Source organism: Vipera berus (genome assembly GCF_964194415.1).
Source record: "Vipera berus genome assembly, chromosome: 3".
NCBI classification, from domain to species: Eukaryota; Metazoa; Chordata; class Lepidosauria; order Squamata; family Viperidae; genus Vipera; species Vipera berus.
The window spans coordinates 14,161,610-14,183,766 of NC_138204.1; the positions used below are offsets into that span (position 1 = coordinate 14,161,610).

Sequence of the window (22,157 nt, forward strand, 5' to 3'; positions counted from 1 at the left end):
AATATGGGAGATGTTTAGAAATCACATTCACAATAGAGCATTCATTAGCTGTAGGATTCCATTGCTATCGCATTTATTCAGATTAAAGATAAAATCTATTTAATCTTGGGCTAGAACAGGAGTCTCCAAACTTGGCAACTTTAAGATTTGTGGTCTTCAATTATCCAACCAGAATGAATTCTGAGAATTGAAGTTACCAACTGCTAAAGTTTGGAGACCCCTGGGCTAAAACAAGATAGGTAATAGGTTTGAAACACTTCAGAGCATATTTACAGGAGAAAAAAGTAGTGAAACTAAATTAGATAAAAGGAAAGATTAGGTAAAATGAAAATGGGTGGGTGGGGAGAAGCTGTAAATTTTAGACCAGCAGTCCTGAAACAGGAGATACCTGAGGAATATTTCTCAATATGAAAAATCAGTGCAGAACTCATTAGTGAATGTTTCAAGTAATTCCTTGTCACAGACTTTTCTGTTTTAAATGAAACAAAGGAATAAAGATCTTATAATTTCAATGTAATCCTTAGAGTAAACTGTCGCGTTGAGCCTCTGGATGATTGATCCTCACGTAACTCTGAGGTTACTAGGCATGCAGTTTGAACGTTATGGGTTTAGATTTATTTAGTATTTCTCAAATTTACTGTATATAATGTTCTTTTTCCCTATAAATTCAGAGTGGAAGTAATAATTCAGTTTTATTCTGTTGTGGTCAGATCTCACTTCAAGAATGGACGCATCTTAAGAAACATTCAGATCTGGAGAAAGGCAAGATGCTGTCTGACAGCAAGAAACTGAAGGAGCAGAGATTTTTAACTATGAGAACACGAAGAGATGAGGCGACAGTACTCCCCCCAATTTCTGAAAGACAGAAGGTCAAGATTTCCTATCCTTCCAAAATGCAGAATAATAAAAAGTTATGTTATAAAAAGTCAGATTCCAAGTGAAGATTAAGAAAAGCTTCCTGGCCAAAAGAACTATTTGGTTACCCAGGGAGACTATGGGCTGCCTTTCACTGTGTGTATTCAATCAGACGTTAAAGTGTTGTGAAGAATCAGGTTGTTCCAGGAGAACTAGAAGCAGTGGTTGGCCAAAGACCATACTGTCAACTCTACAATGAACCCCCGGCTTCAAAGCTTTTTGGGGTTTGCTAACTTTTACCACCAATTTATCCCCTCTTTTGCAGCAAAGATAGCCACGCCGATAACTAACTTACTGAAAACGTCCCCCTCCTTAATCCGGCCTCAGTAATAAGCCTCTCTTAAATCCAACTTTGTAAAAACTCTCCCTTTTTCCAGGTGGGTCAACATGTCCTTCATTAAGGGAAGGGGGTACATATTCTCTATGCCAGGGATAGGCAACCTTGGCTCTTTTATGACTCGTTGACTTCAATTCCCAGAATTCCTGAGCCAGCATGGCTGGCTCAGGAATTCTGGGAGTTGAAGTCCACGAACCATAAAAGAGCCAAGGTTGCCTACCCCTGCTCTATGCTGACGGGGTTTAACCCTTAAAATCCACGCATCATCTTAGTGACCCATCCTTCTTTTCTCTGAACAACACAGGAGCTGTCATATGGGATTTAGCTGGTTGGATAAAACCCCAAAACAGGTTCTTATCAATGTACTCTCTTAACTCTTTTCATCTTTCTGGGCGTCATCATCGAGTACATTTTTGGCTTTGGGAGCTTGGCCCCCCGGGTAAGATTTCAATGGCGCAGTCGGTAACCTGGGGGGGAGGGGGAGGAGGTCACGTTCCTTCTCACTAAACGCCTCTACTAAATCACGGTATTCAGTTGGGACAAGCTGTATTCCTGGCAGCTCTTCTACAACAGTCTTTAGTGTCTCAAGGTGCTACTCCTGAGCCTCATCTATGGTATGGCCCTTTATATCGCTGGTAGCAGCAGGTGGGAGGGGGGGCCTGTCTCCAATCTGGTTCCTACTGCGAAGGAACTGAACTCTTTATCACCTGTTCCAAGTATCAAAATCACAGTGCTTTACTACAGACATTTACTGATAGTCCTCAAATTACAACCATCTGTCTGGTGACCAATGGTCACATGATCAAAATTTAGACCCTTGGCAACTGGCATTTATTTATAATGGTTTCAAGTGTCCTCAGGTCATGTGATTTCCCGACCTTCTGAAAAGCAAAGTCAATAGGGAAGCCAGATTTACTTAACAATCGTGTTACTAACTTGCTTACAAGAATTGGGGAATTTTATTCTTTGGGATATAAGGAAAGTTTAGACAAGCATTTATCTGAACCCCTGGAATAAATTCCTTCGCACCAGTTCTGCTGTTGTAATTCAACATTATGTTACCGCAATGTACATAGCACATTCACTTTTCAGAAGTAGTTTTGGGCTGCTCAATTACTATTTATATTTCTATGTAAAGCATTTAGCCGAGATTGAAAGGCAAATGTGAAATTCTTCAAAGTATTCTTTTTTACCCTGTTGAGTTTTTTTTAATTTATCTACATCTACAGAATAGACATGGACGCAAAAATAAATATAAAGTAAATGCAAAAATAGAAGTTAAAAACTTTAAACTTTTCTAATTAATGAAGAAAATCATTTCTCATTTGTAACTCACGTCAGGAGAATCGATCTCTTAAAAATGCATACTAGGGATGGAAAGGATGGGTCCTTACTTCTCCTATCAAGAACACATAAAATTCCATCATTCTTTCCAAAGTTGTCCCATTTTATCTATCCTTCAATCTTCTGTGGTAGCTTGAGAGATTATGACTGTCAAACTCTTATCTGGTGAGATCTAACAGTATATTTTAACTTAGAACAGGGCTTTTCAACCTTTTCACCCATTGTACCACTTTTAGGATATGGCAACATCCGAGTACCACCAGTCGCCTAGCAAGGTGTCAAAAACTTGATGACCAAAAAAAAAAAAAAAAAGAAAAGAAAAGAAAAGAAAAAGAAAAAAAAGGAAAAAAGTGATGAAGTACAGGTAGTCCTCAACTTACAACAGTTCGCTTAGTGACTGTTGGAAGTTACAATGGCACTGAAAAAAGTGTCCCCCAAGCCACAGCCAAGCAAGACACCTGCCTGCCTGCCCGGTTTTCATTGTTGTGAGCATTTCTGTTCAGGATTGGCAGCGGAGGCAGGGTTGGGGGTGTTTGGTTTTTATTCCCCCCGTCTGCTGGGTGGTTGCAGTAGGTTTTGGTCTCTTCACATGACCCTGGGACACTGTGACCATCATAAATATGAATCAGTCGCCAAACATCTGAATGTAAATCACAAGACCCTGGAGATGCTGCAACATTTCAGCTGATCGGCGTTTCTTCTGGTCTCAGCAGACGTGCCGGGATCAGCGCCGAGCTCCAGCTGGAGCCTGGCGCTGATCCTGGCTCTTCTGTTGAGCCCTGGCAGCCCCGAAGAAGAGTTGATCCTGGTGCTTCCGCTCAGCCCTGACAGCCCTGCAGCTCCAGCCATCTCTCGCTCAGGCTTGTGAGGTGCTGCCACCAGTTCAACTCCTTCCCCTCCCCCGCTACCACTTTTCTAGGATGGCCACGTACCACCTGCCAGGTGCCAATGTACTACAGGTGGTACCCGTACCACTGGTTGAAAAGCCCTGACTTAGAAGGGTAACACAGTCTTTAATACTTTCCATTAGTTCATAGGCTATTTGAATCTGCAAGTTGTACATTTTCTCATTTTAAATCTGAGAAACCATTTACTAAACAGAAATGGATTCTTTTTCTAATTGAAGAAAGTCTCGTGCATCCATTTTCCTTGGTGTCATTTTCTGCAGCAGCAAAAGTAGCTATAAAAGCTGACTAATAATCACAGTGTGAGAGTTGTTGTAGCCCATATGCTTGGTTAAACTGTACATCTAAATGACAGTTGTGTCCTACTGATGAAAGGAGGAAACATGGATCACAAAACACGATATAGTTTCTGGTAGGTAACTGCAATTTCAGTTTGAAGTTCAATTTGATAGAAATTACTCCATCTTAGGAAGAAGAGAATTTTACCGACACTTCATACATGGATAACAATGAACCATTCTTTGGTTTAAAATGGTTTGGATAAGTCATTAATGGCATTTTCATCTTATGTTAAGCCTTAAACTATGACCACCAATCAGAATGAATATGTTTAGGCAACAATTATGTTCAAGGAACCCGGAATATATCTTTCCATTTTCATTTAATTTTTAAACATATTGCTAAACATGATGATAACAAAAGCAGATATAAAGCATGAAAGCAAATTCACCAAGTTCTCCTTCCTAAGTAAATTCACCCAGGAAATTTTCTGATTTATACAGGTAGTTCTTCGATTTACAACAGTTCATTTTGTGACCGTTCAAAATTACAACAGGACTGGAAAAAGTGATTTATGGCTGTTTTTTACACTTAGAACCTTTGTAGCATCCCCATGATCATGGGATCAAAATTCAGATGCTTGGCAACTGGTTCGTACTTATGACCGTTGCTGCATCCCAAGGTCATGTGATCACCTTTTGAGATCTTTTGACAAGCTAAATCAATGGGGAAGCCAGATTCACTTATCAACCAGGTTACTAACTTATCTTAACAACTGTGGCAAGAAAGGTCATCAAATGGTGCACAACTCACTTAACAAATGTCTCACTTAACAACAGAAATTTTAGGCTCAATTGTGGCCATAAGTCGAGGACTACCTGTACTTTTTTATACCTATGACTGCACATGAGCAGAAAATAAATACTATGGAAGATTTTAAGCAATTGATATTTTTGACAGGGAACTCTACATGTTTATTCATCACAAGCTACAACCACTAATTGAATAGTAAGTCCCATCTGAAGCGAAATACTTCTCAGCTGAGCTTCAATAAATTGTAAAATATGACCAGCCTGACTGATTTTAAGTTTAATCAAGCTTGGTTTGACAACCCTCAAAGATCACTGCTATTCATTAAGATTAGAAATTTTCAAAAATACATTGGAAAAAGGCTAGGAAGCTTTATGACACTGTGGAAACTTCATGTTTATGTCAACGTAAGTCACCAGGAGCTGAGCTCAACACTGAAGTGATTTTATTTTTACTTCATTTCTGAATCAACAAGTGTAGGGCTCATTCATTCATATTCTTATCACACCCAAGTTTTCCATAAAGCCAATCAAAGTCCTTTAATTATTCAGTCAAAGTATTACATAAGATTTTATCAATTTGTTTCATTTGAAAAATATTCCAATACTCTACACCAAAACTATCTCATCAATGTTCCTTTCTTAAATAGGTATTCATAAATAACACAAACCACTAAATTTCTATGACAGTCAAAGGAAATTTCCATTGAAAATTTAATTGTATAAAGTGAACCAATTGTTTCAGCTTATAAACTGGGTTTGGGAGATACAGAATCCTTTAACATTGAGCAAGTAACCGCTATGCAGTAGCATTGAAAGAGAGCTCAGTTCAAAGGGGTTTTTTTCCCTTCATCCTCCATCCACCCACAAGCTTTGGCATTTCATTTTAGACAGTGCTAGCATTTTTTAAAAAAACTTCTGATACTCATTCAGCAGTTGTATAGCAAATATATATATATATATACTAGCAAAGGAATTAGCTAGAAATTAATGTACAATAAAGTTACTTTACTAAAAAGTTCATTAATGTTTCATACTTGTTTCAGAATTGAATACTGAATATTAACAGCACTTACAGTATTTCAAAGACACAGTCATAAAAGAAAATGCATATTTATTCTTTGGGTCTGTATTAAAACCATTAAATGCATTTTACAAAAGTTTAAAATGTGCCAAAATTCATTTTCTGAGAAGAACCAACCTTTTTATTTATTTAAAAGTTTTTAAAGCTGACTTCAAGGGAAAATCCTCCCAAACTGAGTTTCTGTATTCTTTTACGAAGCAGACTGATGGAAGGCATACACAATTCCCACAGAATCTTACATAGTGCTATACTAATAATAATGTAGTAAACATGCACAATAAATTTGCCAATGAAATGTATTCTTTGTCATAAAAAGCCTCAGAAGCAATCCAAGAATTGGGAATATACTGATTCTGCTCTCATTTAATCTTTGGTTTATCTCTCTTGAGACTCTATTAAATTGTTAAAGTTTAAAGATAATTAAGCCTGAGAATGTATGGGATGGAAGGATGTTTCAATATTATCTGTCTAATCCTTTGTTCCCAGGCTTAACTTGTATGTTGTATGTTGTATACAACTTGTATGTTGTGTATGTGTGTATGTGTGTGTATATGTATATGTGTATATATATATATATATATATATATATATATATATATATATATATATATATGTGTGTGTGTGTGTGTGTGTGTGTGTGTGTGTGTGTCTTTATTTTTATTTTACAAACTTCATATCCCACAATTTCTATTCGAAAGACAATGTATACAGCTGACAAAATTAAACTTCAGTATAAGAAAATTACCTATACTTCTGTTAAAAAGTATTTAATTTTCTGAGCTTTGGATAATGTTACCAACTTCACAAGAGTCCTACACATCTATAAAAAGAGTCTGAATAAACAAGTAACACCTACGTTTTGTATTGCTACAAGTATACAAGATCATCCAATATGTGATGTTCTTGTGTTAAAAAAAAAGGTTCTCCTGAAATTCAATAATTGATTGTACCAATACACCAAGGGTTGTACAAACCAACCTTTCTTGTAATTTGTTTTTTTTTTAATTGAAAAGTTTTACAGTACATTTTTAAAATACAAAACCCCTCCCCTCCCCCTCCCCTCTCCCCAAACCTCCCCACCTCTCCCCTCCCCTCCCCTCCCCGACTTCCCAGAGCTAAATACAGGGTATAAAAATACAAACAAGCATAATCTAAAATATGCAAACAACAATAAAATATTAAATTCTATCGCACTTTAACTCTTATAAAAATAACTACAAGCTAATTATACATCATATAAATCCACTACTTATTCAAATGCTAAGTGAAACTTTTTAGTCCCATATTTATTCTGGATATAATCAATCCATCTTCTCCACTCCACAATGTATCTCTGTTGCGATTGGTCTTTCAAATACGCTGAAATCTTTAATCAACCTTTCAAAATGCTGTGTAGGAATTTTGGCCTATGCTTTCATGCCAAACTGCTTTAACTCCATAAAATTTTAGGGTTTTCTAGTTTAGTTTTGGTATTACCACAATGTTTTAATTGGGTTTAGGCCTGAAGTTTCACTTTACAATTACAAAATATTGGGACTTTTCCTCTTGTTTGAACTCACTGTCAGGGTTGTACAATCCTCTTGTGGTGTCCATCTACTGATGGCCAGATGGCCTGTAGAATTTTCTAGTTTAAAGAAAAAGTCATGCGTACTTCAAGGATAGCAAGTTAAGCACATTCTAAGGCAGAAAAATATCTCCAGACCTCCACCAGCAACACTATCTACATGCTTGACAGCTAGTTTTTATTTCATTATGAAATGTTTGGTTTCTGCTAGATGTAACAACATCCATGTAGCCTGAAATTGTCCATAACAGAATAAAAGAGTTTGAAGAGATCTTGGAGGTCTTCTAGTTTGAAGAGATCTTGGGAGGAGACCCTATACAGGTAGTCAACTTACAACAGTTCATTTAGTGACCAATCAAAGTTACAATGGCACTGAAAAAAGTGATTTATAACAAGTTTTCATATGACCATTGCAGTATCCCCATGGTCACATAATCAAAAGTTGGACACTTGGCAACTGACTAGTATTACGACAGTTGTAGGGTCCCAGGGTCCTATGATCACCTTTTGTGACCTTCTGACAAGCAAAGTCAATGGGGAAGCCAGTTTCACTTAACAACCGTGTCACTCACTTAACAACTGCAGTGATTCACTTAACAACTACGGCAGAATTGGTCATAAAATGGGGGAAATTTCACTTAATAAATGTCTCACTTAGCAACAAAAACTTTGGGGTTTTTGTGGTTGTAAGTTTGTTTGTTTGTTTGTTTGTTTATTTAACTTATATACCGCCCTTCTCCCGTAGGACCCAGGGCGGTTCACAAGGCAATTAAAACATTACAATACAAAAAGTTAATAACAATTAAAATAGATTAAACTATCCTTGATTAAAAATCTAAAAAAAAAACCCTATAACTCTGATTAAAAACCCAATTACAATAAGTTAAAAAATTAAAAAATCCTCAGTCCTGGCCAGAAAGCTCGAAGAACCAGGTCTTCAGGTCCCAGCGGAACGAACGAAAATCAGGGGCAGTCCTAAGCTCTATGGGTAACTGGTTCCAGAGGGCAGGCGCGCCCACAGAAAAGGCCCTCCCCCTGGGTGTTGCCCGCTGGCAATCCTTTGCCGGCGGCACCCTGAGAAGGCCCTCCCTGTGGGAGCGCACAGGACGAAGGGAACTTGATGCCAGCAGTAGGTGTTCCCTCAGATATCCCGGACCCAAGCCATGTTGAGTATTACCTGTACTATCTCTTTTTTTAAAAGCCTCCAGTGATGGAGTACCCACAACCTCTGAAGGAAAAGTGTTTCACTGGTTTATTGTTTTCAATGTCAGGAAATTTGTCCTTAGTTCTAGGTTGCTTCTCTCTTTGGTTAAGTTTCTATCTATTGCTTCTTGTCCTGCCTTCAGGTGCTTTGGAAAACAGGTTGACTTCTTCTTTGTGGTAGCTCCTCAAATATTGGAACGCTATCATATCTCCCCTAGTCCTTCTTTTCATTAGACTAGACACAGCCTATAGATATGGGGTGGGGAACTATGGCCCTTTTATGACCTGTGGACTTCAACTGCCAGAAGTCCTGAGCCATACCATGCTGACTCAGGAATTCTGGGAGTTGAAGTCCACAAGTCATAAAGGAGCCATAGTGCTCCACCTCTGCTATAGATAGAGGAGTTTTACTCCTCTGTCTATAGAATATTCCTTCAGTAGTCTAGACTTGAGATGAGCATTAATGCACTATGTAGGGAGCAATGGTTTTTCTCTGCTATTCTCTCAAGAATAGTATTTGTACTCAGTACTCTTCTACTGACAGAGCAGGAATATTAATCTTAGGTGAGATGAGAGATCTGCAGGTTCTTGATATGGTTCTCAAGTTCTCTCTGACTTCTTGGTTGATTTTATGCTCTGCCCTCAGGACTGCTTCTTTCTGATTCATAGATCAATACTATAAAATCTAAGAAGCCCCCAAAAACATTATAATGCTTTCTTCGCTTTTTAGTGTTTTGTAGTCAAGCTAAGGCTCCTGGCAACCATTGGACAAGTCCCTGCAGTTTTCTTGCAACATTTTAACTAATGTTTTTCTCTTGCCTTCTTCTTCCTCCTAGGGATGTGAGGGAAGGACTGGCCAAAGGTCTCCCAGATGGCTTTGTGCCTAAGGTGGATTAGAACTCAGAGGCTCCTGGTTTATGGCCTGATGCATTAACCACTATGGCAAACTGGCTCTCTTTATAATGCATACAACTAACCAACAATACTGGTATTGTCCCAAAGGTCCTGTTTCAAGAGGCAACTGGACTTTATTTTTTCCTGAAGATGTTTTGCTTCTTCAGAATCGACGGAGCTTCTTGGCTGAGAAGTGATATGTCTTCAAGAAAAAAAAATAAAGGAAGTCCAGTTGCCTCTTGAAAAAGCATCTTTAGGAAAACCATGGCCTGTATGACTGAGAATCTCCATAGACAATACCGGTATGATTCACTAGTGAAATGGGACATATTTCCTTCACTATTCCCACATTATCTTCCTTTGCTTTTTCCCCTGGAAAAAGGGAACATAGTCCTCAATGATCTTTGGCACTGATTTTATAACAACAATTTATATCTTCCCTCCCTAGCAATGATTCACCAGTTTTTGATCTTTTTCTTCATTATTCTTTAAAAGGTATGCATTTTCATTGCATTTTTCATAAGGGGAAAATATATAAAGCAGTCCCCATTTCCTGAGAATTTTTTTTTAATTTGTTTTTCCCTCTGTCTTTTTAAAGTAAAGATTTCTACTTTGTTTTTGCTGAGTTTCTTTAGACACAAATGGCTACTGGTAGGTTAAAAAAAACTTGAACAGGAAGCAATGATTGCAAAAAGGGATGTTACTGTCATCTATTAAGCATCTAAATTCCTTATTGTTACTTGGCAAGATACAGCTAATACAAAATCTAACCCATTCAACTTAGGAAGTGTAGTAAACCATTACCAAATGCGCTCAATTTTTAACTATCTCACATTAACAAACACCATTCCTTCAAACAGAAGGTCACATTAAACACTGTACCCATGGCGGGTACAAATATGATCAGCTCATCCTTTTAAGCTCTAAGTAATATAAGCCACAATCTCACTTGAACTCCTGCATCACAGCATACACACACAATTTAACGCATAGCTTTCTTTTCTGAGATGGCAAAGTTGATAATATTGCATGATCCTGACACGTTGTACAGGCCAATGATTGAAATAAATAAAATTTTTATTTAATTCGTAACTTTAGTACTTTAAAGCTACAAGTTAAACTTAAGATGACTTCAACAGAGGTATCCTATGATAATGCATTAATTAACTTTAGAGAGAGGGAGTTGATTTTCATGCTAGAAACTTCTGGAAGCATGTTTTTTCCCCCCTATCTTTCAAAGAAATGCGTGATGTTTCTGCTAATGTATTTAGTGATCTATTCTCCTTTAATATGCATTGAGATATGGGAAACAGCCACCAACTTCGTCAACTTGCTTCTTCAGAGTCACGAGTAACAGTGTCTTTTTAACCTATCTAATGCTTAAAAGAAACTGTGCCAAAAGTCTGCTCCAACACCCTGGGAAGGAAGGGAAGAAAGAGAGGACCATTTCTATGGCAAGAGTTTCCTAAAGAATTATAACCACTAAGACGGCCATTGCTCTTGTCTCAGTCTATGAATTTCTTTGTTCAGGCTTAGAGCATTTATTATTAACAAAGGAGAAGATCTTCCCAGGTTAGGAGGAACTAGATTTATCCCTGGGTTTTTATTACAGATATTCTTCTTTCCTTAAAGATCACCTAATCCTCCTTGAGTAAAGAGTGGTGTATTGGTTAAAGACCTGTGCTAAGAACATTCAGACACAGCATCAAATCGTCCAGATGTTCACAGAGTGACTTTTGGCCAACTGCTCTTTCTCAGCCCAATTTACCTCACCATTTTGTTTGGTTATTTTGTTGTTGTTGTGAAAAAAAATACTGCACTGAAATTTCATGTCAAATAAAAATACTATACTACACTGCTTATCACCCTTGAAAAACCCTTCCCTCCAATTCTCCAACCTGCCTTTGTAAAGTAAAAGAAAAAACAACATAGCCCATATAAAGTATCTTAACTTCTAAGCAGACAAGACAGAAATTTATGATTTGCCTTCAGCTTCCTAGTACCTTTCGGAGGGGGATGAGAGAACAATCCCAAAAGCATGAAATAGACTTTCCAAACGACAATTACTTTGAAATTAGTATGTTAATGTGGTAAACTTTCTGTATAATTTATCTCACTAAAGGATGGTCGGCAATTCAGTGCCTACAGTCACTTGCCAACCCACCAAAAAGACTGTGAGTTCAAGTCCCGCTTTAGCTATAAAAGCCGGTTGGGCGATTTCAGGCCAGTCACTCTCTCTCAGCCCAACCTACCTCACAGAGTTGTCATTGCGGGGAAATTACGAGGCGGAAGGTGTCATGGGTATGTTTGCTGCCTTCAGTTATTTGTAAAAATAATAAAGGAAGGAAACAAACATAATAAAATAAAATAAGCAAATAAATTTGGCCTCCATCCAATTGCTGATATCACATGACAAGACACACGTCTGACTGGGATCACAAGACTACAAAAAATGGATCATCTTTGCCCAAAGCCAATCTTACAGCTATGGTTATTATACTTTTACTTTTTGCAGATAACAGTTTTATTAAAAAGAATAGTTGTCTGATATTTACATCTTCACAGTCAAATAAGCAAATAAAATAAAAACATCACAGCTACTATTGAGCCTTTTTCAAACAAGCAGCACACAGACTCCAGTTTCCTGCCCACTGTTCATTTCCCTCATGCGTTAAGGTGAAAGGTGTAAAGTTGCCAAGCTAGTTCTACAGGTTGAAAGAACTATGATCGGTTCAAGTCATAACTGCATATTACTCCTTCGCTCCACAATCTCACAGGTTTATCATCTAACAAAGCAAAACGATATCATATAACAGGTCTACAGATTACTGAAATGGAGAGAATGTACAGGTGGCCCATTGATAGATCAGGTATGCTTGGTGGCTTTGTGTGAGTAAAGTGTTAACATTAATGGAAAAACACCTTAATGTTAAATTGCCTCTGTATTTCTTAGGCTGAGACAGAGGCCACAGTAACTCATTTCCCTAGTTCTGTGCTCTAAAAAAAAGAATAATTAAAATTAGGCTCAAGTACCAAACAAAAAGGTTTACAAAAGTGCTCTTGGAGATCAAACAGAAGTACACAAATAGGAACTTGAATCAGCAATTTAACACAAAAACACGTCCACAGATGCCCTGGGAAACAATAGCTTGCAATAAGACAACTGAGTTGAATACTCTACAGAAAACTTGTGATAACCTGCTATTTGTAAGAAAACGGAGTGTTGTCAATTTATAAGTTCACCACAAAACTGGACACGTCCAGCTGCTTGTGCATCCTTCACAATGCACCACAGAAAGCTGCTCTCCATTGTTTACAGTATTCAGGAGGGGAAATTTGTATAAACTAAGGTTATAAAGTCTCCAATTTTCTCTGAGGACTCTTCATTTCAATGATTGTGCCCAGGAGGTTAGGAGTATACAGCTATTCCAGGGTATGACATTGCTTTACATATAATTAATACCCAGTGTTTTTTTCCTTCTTCTAGTACCAAAGGAATACAACATTTAAATGAGCTCAGGTGAGACTGTATGCATCAGGAAGACACATCTCAGAGGAGAAAACCTGATGCTGTAAGCAGGCTGTTTCTGAAGCCTTATAATCTTCTGCAGAGCCCAGCGACAGCACTACAGAAATGACATTTAATGCCCCAAATATTCCTGACATAGTTTTCTCTCCTAACATTTATGCTGCAGTAAACAACCTAATGTAGCAGACAGTTCTGCTTCACAATCAAAAGGACTGGGCAGTGGAAGCACCTGATCTGACCTGACTTCACAGAGGTTTCGGCAAAATACTTCTCTATTATTGTGTGCACAGTTACTTACAAGTTTCCTTTAAAAAAAAAAGAAAGAAACAAGCTCTACAGAGAAATATAAATTGCATCTCAACATCCATAGCAGTTCCAGTTAATAGCCAACAGAGAAGGGAATCCACAATTCAGCACCAGAACAGCTTTCAGCACTCACATGTGTCTTGGTTGTATTTTCCAATAAGATTATTCATCGTATGCAAATTGATGACAATCAATGCATCTGGTATTGTGTGTGCATGTCTATATAAGAGGGAGGGGGTAACTTTATTGTAACTTAGAAATCTGTAGTGCCAAAGAACCTACTCATTAATCCTCAACTACTGGAAGATTATTAACCAGGACTTCCTCTGAAGCCTTGCCTAGCTGGAAACTTCTCAGCCCCTCCCTCTCTCTCTCACCCCCTCCCTCCCTCCCTCCCTCTCCCATAGACACTAGTCAGCAAGTAAGACATTGGCCATTTCTAAGCCAGAGATGCCCCAAGTTGGCCCAAACTGACTAGTTTTTGCACTTTTTCCTACCTAGATGTGTAAGAAAATTCTCTGTCAAATAAATTATACTGGCTGCTACCAGAAACAAATGCAGGCCAAAAACTCTGTTAACCAGTAGCTGAGACTGGTGACATGAGTGAAATAAAGGAGCCATTCATAAAGCTATTTCTATTAGTGAAACCAACATCAACAAAATTATCGTTCAGAGCTACAAGGATCAGGAAATGCTTTTTATAATGACTCAGCAGGTTTAACAAAAGTAAAAAAAATAAAAAATAGCAGGAACTGACAGATGGCTCATTATTGAGATTTTTGGTTTATTTGACACAGGCCCTTGATGCATTTAGAAGGCAACAGAAAGAATCCTAACCGTAACTAAAATCTGTCTTGGATCCTAAAAGACAGCCTCTAAATTTATTATTGGGCCCATATCAGAAAAGCCTTTTACCAAAGGCCCAACTGAACAGGAGGTGATGTTATCAATGAAAACCAGTCTTAGCTTGGCTGCTCCAGCTTACCTATCTTTAATTTGAATTACATTATACTGATAACATTTGGGATGGATGGCCCCATGGGTCTAAAGCCTTGCTGAGAAGATCCATATAAATTTAACCATTCAAACACATGTAACTTACATGTTCAACTCAAAGTCCATAGTAACAGAATCCTGATGGATGGGTAACTAAATTTTGCCTGAAACTAAGATTGGAGCTTTTCTTGTGAGCAGCATTTTAGAAACTAATGTGCATTGCACAGGTGGCTTGTTCACTTGCTTGTGCATGTACACAAACGCACAAATATCTAAGGGTCACAGAAAGACTAAAGGTAAGCATTAAAATACATCCTCCATTTTCCTCACTTTACTCTCAATATGCTTCAATTACTGGAGTGCTTCAATTTCTTTGGAAAACATGCACATCCACTAGAAACTTTATACATCTGTATCATCCAACCTATTGTTCATGCAGAAAAGCCCAAAGAAGAAACAAAAGTCAGGTTCTAGATTCACATTTGTAGATCAATACTTGTATAGCAATCAATGCATACATGTTGAAAACATCAGAAAATCAAACAAATTACTTTCCATTTTTCAAAATATCCACAGGGATAAAAAGACAAAAGCTTAAATATTAATCCAACAGCATTTCAATAAAAATGTATACTTACTGGTGGGAAGTCAAAATCTATCTGATTTGCTAAGTTTAATATATAATCAATTCGAAACTGATTCTCTGCGTTAGCTAGTTCCACTGGTGGTGCCAGGTTTCCCATCGCTGTTACTATTGTCTGTGGAGAAAATGATTTCATGCATGTTACCAGAATGCTACAAGTTAAAGCAATTTAGTCAAAACAAAGAACAGCTGGCAGACTTACCTCTATAGCTTCTTTAATATTATTTTTAATATCTTGAATTTTCATTTTCTTCTCCCTGTAATCAAGAAACAACAAAAAAAATTAAATGTCTAAATTGTAAAGGTTAAATTTGAAAGGGAAAACCAACGTGAAGCCATTTTTAGCTACTGAAATAATATTCAATAAATCATAAGTCAGTTTCTCCTTCAAATTCGCATGTAGCTCCAATCAGTTTTTGCAAGGGATGGTTTGTCTTTATAGGTAATGTTCCCCATCATAATTATTCTACACGAGCTTAACAAAATCATATAGAACCCACAAACAGGTTTTGCACCCTATCTTTTCAAAAGTCTCCCAATTCTACAATTTTTGAAACGCTAAATAATTAAAAGTGTTGGTCTAAAAAGCAGGGGTGGGGAATTATGGCCCTCATAAGACTTGAATTTTAGGAGTTGAAGTCCACAAGTCAGAGTTCCCCACCTCTGGTCTAAAACAATATTTACACTAATCTGATAGTCCAGAATTTCCTCTATCCATCATGGAGGTGGGGCTTAGCAAACACCTCCAAAAATACAAATAATACTGTACACAACCCACTTTATGACTGTTACAACTTATAACTATAATGGGCAGACTCCATTATGGTTGCAAATTGAGGACTACATGCACAGCTATATTGATAAATCAATCACAACAATAGAATGTAATATTTCCATTACAAAGTGATGATAAACAGCTGAATTCACATCCAAGTTAGAAATACTTATATAAATACAGTATCAGTTTAGGACTGCATCAACGTTTCAGACAATATCTACTTTCTTGCAACCTCATCAATGGAGGAAAATCAAGGAGATAGCCCATGTGTCCCATTTTTCAGCTAATTTTGGACAACCTGTTAAGGAAAGTTTCATGTAGATACACCCAGAATCTGGACTACACAGTACTTTAAAATGTTGCCAAAGGGAAGAGGTTGCATTATAGCAGCTATACTAGATTTCCAGAGAAACCTCGAACAGATATTTAGAAGTATGTTCTTTTGTTCAGTGTAGCCTGGGAAAGTCTCCTACCCTTCCATCTGCTTTTTATTTGAAATCAACATTTAAAATAAAAGAGAAATTTGCTGGGTTTAGCACATCATGAAATATCCAGTCACAGAATGCCCACTTAAAAAAGAGAAAAGAAAATAACCACTATTTCTATTTTTTAACCAATGTTTACAAGGCCAAGTGGTATTACTGAGAGCCAGTTTGGTCTAGTGCAGGGGTAGGCAACCTTGGCTCTTTTATGACTCGTGGACTTCAACTCCCAGAATTCCTGATGCTGGCTCAGGATTTCTGGGAGTTGAAGTCCACGAATCATAAAAGAGCCAAGGTTGCCTACCCCTGGTCTAGTGGTTAGGGCACCAGGCTATAAACCAGGAGCCTCTGAATTCTAGTCCCACTGTAGGCTGGAAAGTTGGCTAGGTGACTTTGAGCCAATCACCAGGAGATGGCGAGTTCTAGTCCCAACTTAAGCATGAAAGCTGGCTGTGTGATGTCTGGCTAGTCGCTTTCTTTCACCTCCCCTCACAGGTGTGTTTTTGTGGAAAAATAAGAGAAGGAAAGAGTATTATGTTCACCATCTCGAGTTATTTATAAAAATAAAAAAATGGTATAAAAATAAATAAAATAAAAAAAACTTAAAAAGCTGCTACGCCAGATTTCTTTCTCATCAAGAACTTTTAATGGATTTTGAACAAGATACTTAAGTGAGGGCAGCCATAAGAATAAGATGCCACAAGAATACTCATGTCCCTATTTGTACCTGGTTGCCAAAGACCTATGGTAAATTCAGTAAATAGACTCTTTTTACAGCAATGAATATATAATCTTAATTTGTATTTTGTAATATTCCCTAAGAGTACTTTTTCCATGACAATTACATGCTACATCTCCTACAGAGTGAGGTACGTCATGACTTTGACTAATAACTTACTTTCAAGTGCAATTTACTAACGGTTCAAGGACTTACAAAATACAATAAATGCCTTGCTTGACTGAAGTTCTCAGCATTAAAATCACTTGCTGACTTCAGCAGTATGCAAACACAAAATTCTATTCCTAAAGATTGCTAGATTTTAAAACATTTTTTCTCAATAATAAAAGCTATTAGAGAAAACACAAGGCCAGAACAATATATTTTTAAAAGCTGCCAACAATCAGAACATCCCTTTTCTGTATTATTTTATGAGCTACTGTAAAGATATATCAGATACTGATTAATATTAGATATTTGCCTGCTTGTGAGAAAGCTTTGTCAGTACTAGAATTCCAAATCTTACTCACTCACTAACAGTTTAGGTAAGTTATTTTTTTAAAAAAATATCTGTCCTTTGATCAGATAAATATAAGCGCTCTTTTAGAACAATACAGTTGTTCTTTCCCTTTTCTTAAAAGGGGGAGGAGGAGGAGGAGGAGGAGGAGGAGGAGGAGGAGGAGGAGGAGAAGAAGAAGAAGAAGAAGAAGAAGAAGAAGAAGAAGAAGAAGAAGAAGAAGAAGAAGAAGAAGAAGAAGACCTAAGCTTTATTTTCTTATAATGCTGGAAAGGGAGAATTGGAAGCTAATTCCAATTATTTCTATACAAAATTATGTCTATACAAAAATTTAAATGTAAATGAATGATTTTATTTTAATGAAGTCACCCATACTGTAAAATTCAGTCCTACCAACCAAGTTCTAGACTAAAAATTCTTAGAAGTTATTTATGACCAGGCAACAGCGATCAGATTCTTATTTTGACTTTCAGAGGAGCTTTTTCCGGAAGGTCGCTGAAGCCCATTTGAGACACCAAAGGAGGAAAAAAACCCTATTATGGTTTACAGATTTTAATTTCAAAAAAATACAGGTAAAAGATTAGGGTGTTAATGCTGCCTTAAGATTCAAGAACTGGAATTAATATGACAATTTATTCTCTAATACCTTACATTAAAGGTTTTGATATGCAATATTGGTCTATTATAATAAGCCCGCTGATACATATCATTTGCCTTTAATATTTTTCCTGTTTTTCCCAATAACATTGAAATGAGGTTCTAAACCAATTAACAATTGATCATGCATCTGATTAAGATGATAACCCAGAAAACCATCTGTAATTAACACCCATTAGCTCTCAAATTGAAAAAGTGCTAAATAGTCGTCTCACCTCTAATGGCCAAGTTATCTAAAGACCTGAGATATTATAATTATTTGGTTCATCATGAGTGTGTTCACATCTAAAGACAAGATTCTACTGTAGACATTACTTTAAAGAACTAACTGCATTTTATGTTTACATGTAAACATATATAAATGCACAGTACTTCCAAAGGCTGAGGATTTAATGTTTTTAATTCTTTAATAATATACCACGAGAGAGGAATCTATTAAAGAAAAGCAAAAAAGCACAGAATTAAACATTTACACTAGAATTAAATGTAAGATTTTTTTAAAGAATGTGTAATAAAGTTATCTTAATATTGAATCATCAATATTCCTGGCTTTAGAATATCCCTGTAATTATTCCTAGTTCTGAATTGTAAAGTTAACTAATGAATGGCATGATGTGGTTTAATTTTGGCATAGCTTATTATACAAACCCAGCTGTTTTCAGTTTTCTCAAAGATCATGGTTAATTCAAACATAGTTTATAGTGAAATTTATGAACCAAGCATCTGAATGAAAGCTTCTTTTTTTGGCAAAGTAAAGAAAGAACTGAAAAAGAGGGAAGACTAGATTGTCCTATACAAAGGTTCTTTATAATCCAGAAATTGTTTTTCCCCCCAAAATCAGAATTAGATTACATGCAATTTTGGCCATTAAGTAATTTTAAATAACTTTTGAAGAAGTCTTGAGTACTATTCGAATGATCACATGGTAATGCAAGTGATATATTATTAATCTGTGCAATATTCTCGTTTTTACAATCTTAAAATCTATAGCTAAAAAGGGAAAACCAAGTAAATGGGTCAAACATGAGTAATTAAGGAATGAACCTGCATAGATTTGAATTATGTTCTACTTAACTATATGTTACTATTGTTGACTAATCAGATTTTTACCACCTAAGAAATCTACCTTTTCAAGTATTTGAATTGCCATGATTTTTTTTAAATTCCATTTATATCCCGCCCTTCTCCGAAGACTCAGGGCGGCTTACAAGCTTAGCAGTGCCACAATCCATTCTAATCTACTCATACTAACCCCACTCAAGTCCAAAATTGAAATTTTAAGGCTGATTGTAAATAACAACAACAACAACAGTAATAATAATAATAATAATAATAATAATAATAATAATAATAATAATAATAATAATAATAATAATGTCGTCTATGGCATAACAATATGGCTGAACTAAAATCAAGAGTGAAAATGTTCCTTACACTCAAAAAACTGCCTTTTGCATTGTAGCTGGCCTTATGCAGAAATGATAATTTTACTCAACAGATATGAATTAACTGTATCATATACTATTTATTTTTAAAATTCATTGTATGGAAGTAAAAACTAATGAACAATGGAAATAGTCTATCGATAACTAAATGAAGAAATATGACAGAGATGTATAAAATGATGTCTTAAACGTAAAGAGTATTTTTCTTCCTTTCTCTTATTATAATCAGGAAACTAGTATGAGATGCAATGGAACTATATGTTCAGGATAATCTAAACAGCCATTTTGATGTAAACAAAAAGACCAACAATAGACTTTTAGCCAATACTTCATTACCCAGCCTATGCTTAAGAAAAAATAGAAAAATAAGATGTACCTCTGGCCTCTTTCTCACAGAAAAGCAGAAATAAATTCAATATGCTACGGTACACTCTAAAAATGCTGGCCAGTGTTCAATGATGTTGTCAACAATTCAAAAATTCTCAGAAAGTATACTAAGTAGTTTAAGAAGATTTAGCTTGATTCATTTGTTGAACTTTTATTCCTAAGTTTCCAAACATCCTTTTATTTATAACACTATAATCTCGGATCTCGGAGTCCTAGTGGACAATCACTTAAATATGAGCCAGCAGTGTGCTGCAGCTGCCAAAAAGGCCAACACAGTGCTAGGCTGCATTAACAGAGGGATAGAATCAAAATCACGTGAAGTACTAATACCACTTTACAATGCCTTGGTAAGGCCACATCTGGAATACTGCATCCAGTTTTGGTCACCACGATGTAAAAAAGATGTCGAGACTCTAGAAAGAGTACAGAGAAGAGCAACAAAGATGATTGGGGGACTGGAGGCTAAAACATATAGGGAACGGTTGCTGGAATTGGGTATGTGTAGTTTAATGAAGAGAAGGGTGAGGGGGGACATGATAGCAGTCTTCCAGTATCTCAGGGGCCGCCACAAAGAAGAGGGAGGCAAGCTATTCTCCAAAGCACCTGAAAGCAGGACAAGAAGCAACGGATGGAAACTAGTCAAGGAGAGAAGCAACCTAGAACTAAGGAGAAACTTCCTGACAGTTAGAACAATTAACCAGTGGAACAACCTGCCTCCAGAAGTGGTGAATGCTCCAACACTGGAAGTTTTTAAGAAGAGACTGGACAGCCATTTGTCTGAAATGGTATAGGGTTTCCTGCCTTAGCAGGGGGTTGGACTAGATGACCTCCAAGGTCCCTTCCAACTTCTTCTTCTTCTTCTTCTTCTTCTTCTTCTTCTTCTTCTTATTATTATTATTATTATTATTATTATTATTATTATTATTATTATTATTATTATTATTATTATTATTACTATTTAGTTTGTAAGTGCAAAACTGCCACTTCATTTCCCTAAAGTAAGGAATGTGCTACTATCAAAAGTGTTCCTAATCCGTCACCTAGAAGTTCATCTATGGAAATTCAAATCCTAATCTTCACATCATGGACGTTTATCATATAAGCAGGCAAATGGACACAGTAGGTTTTATGTGTGAGATTTGCAGAGAAGGATGGAAGAACAGCAACTGTCTGAATGCAAACAACTTTTGAATCACTTTCAATCTTCAGGAGATGTGCCTTTTAAACGTATTCTACTTCACGTGTATTCTAAACATGTGCAGCATTCAAGAAAAAAAAAGGCTGGAAAGGGATAATAATGAGTATTTAAAGTCACCCTCGCTGAGGTTAACTATTATTTGAGAGAAATAGCATTTGAGTATTTAGATAATGATAACTGCTTCCAATTCTCACGTAGGGAATCTACTAGGGTTAATTCCCACAGGGATCAATTCAACAGGAAAAAGTGTGACTAAAAGGACTGAAAACTTCTCATCCACCTTCCCATTCAGTTTCTTACCTAAAATTCAAGCCTCTATACATCAAGTGCAATGAAGTCTCTATAAATTATTGAGGTGGCTTCATGGATGCAATTCTATTGCATTTTTTTGGCTAAAGTATGATTACGGTTTATCAATGCCTATGTCTAGTTTTCAGATGTTTATCCGTTTCCCAATCTTAGCCAAAAGAGTTCTGGAGTTCTTTGGTGGTCTTTCATCCAAATACTAATTAGCTTAGATTCATTTATTTAGCGTACGGCTTGCAATGTCAGTGAAATCTACACATGCTAGACACAATGCAGTCCTGGCTGCATTGCACCCTATCTTAGCTTGCACCAACTGACTTAACGGCGCTCGGGTTCCTGGCTCTTCTGGGTTACTCTGTTGATTTTGCCTCCCTTCGCCTTGCGTTGCGTTGCCTCGCACCCAGTCAGTTCGTGCTGGCTTCCGCTCTTCGTACACATGAACACAGATAGGTTTTTCCCACCAAAGTGGTACCCGTTTATCTACTTGCAAGAGTGCATGCTTTCAAACTGCCGAATGGGCAGGAGCTAGGGATCGAGAGATGAAAGCTCATCCCATCTCACCGAGCCTGGCTCAAACCGTTGGGAGTGCAGACCATTTATGACCAGCCGTTCTAGGGTCATTAAGCCACTGCGCCCCCTACCAGCTTAGATACTCAGCCCAGATATGACTGATTGGGTGTTCTTACCTGTAGATACAGAGATGTGCATTTGGACACATAGAAATTGGAGCACTGTAATTTGACAAGTTTATCCTAGCCTTCCCCAGGGAACTTAAGGTGGCTTACATGTGGAGCTCCCTTCTTCAGAAGTCAACCTTTTGTGGTTAGACTCCTAAAGCCTCTTGGAATTGATAAAACGCAA

The 22,157-nt window shown here is 37.0% G+C and overlaps 1 protein-coding gene across 4 annotated transcripts in view; it reads right to left on the reverse strand.

Annotated features, from left to right (window-relative positions):
• The window catches only part of GNAS (GNAS complex locus), a 215,279-nt gene that overhangs the window by 90,488 nt on the left and 102,634 nt on the right, over positions 1-22,157 (reverse strand). For all 4 annotated transcript variants that reach the window (XM_081324471.1, XM_081324472.1, XM_081324474.1 and 1 more), the window contains exons 3-4: positions 15,011-15,065; positions 14,804-14,923 (exon numbers count right to left, since the gene is read on the reverse strand). In XM_081324471.1, coding sequence (XP_081180597.1) covers positions 14,804-14,923; positions 15,011-15,065 — 175 coding nt within the window. The remainder of the gene's footprint in view (positions 1-14,803; positions 14,924-15,010; positions 15,066-22,157) is intronic.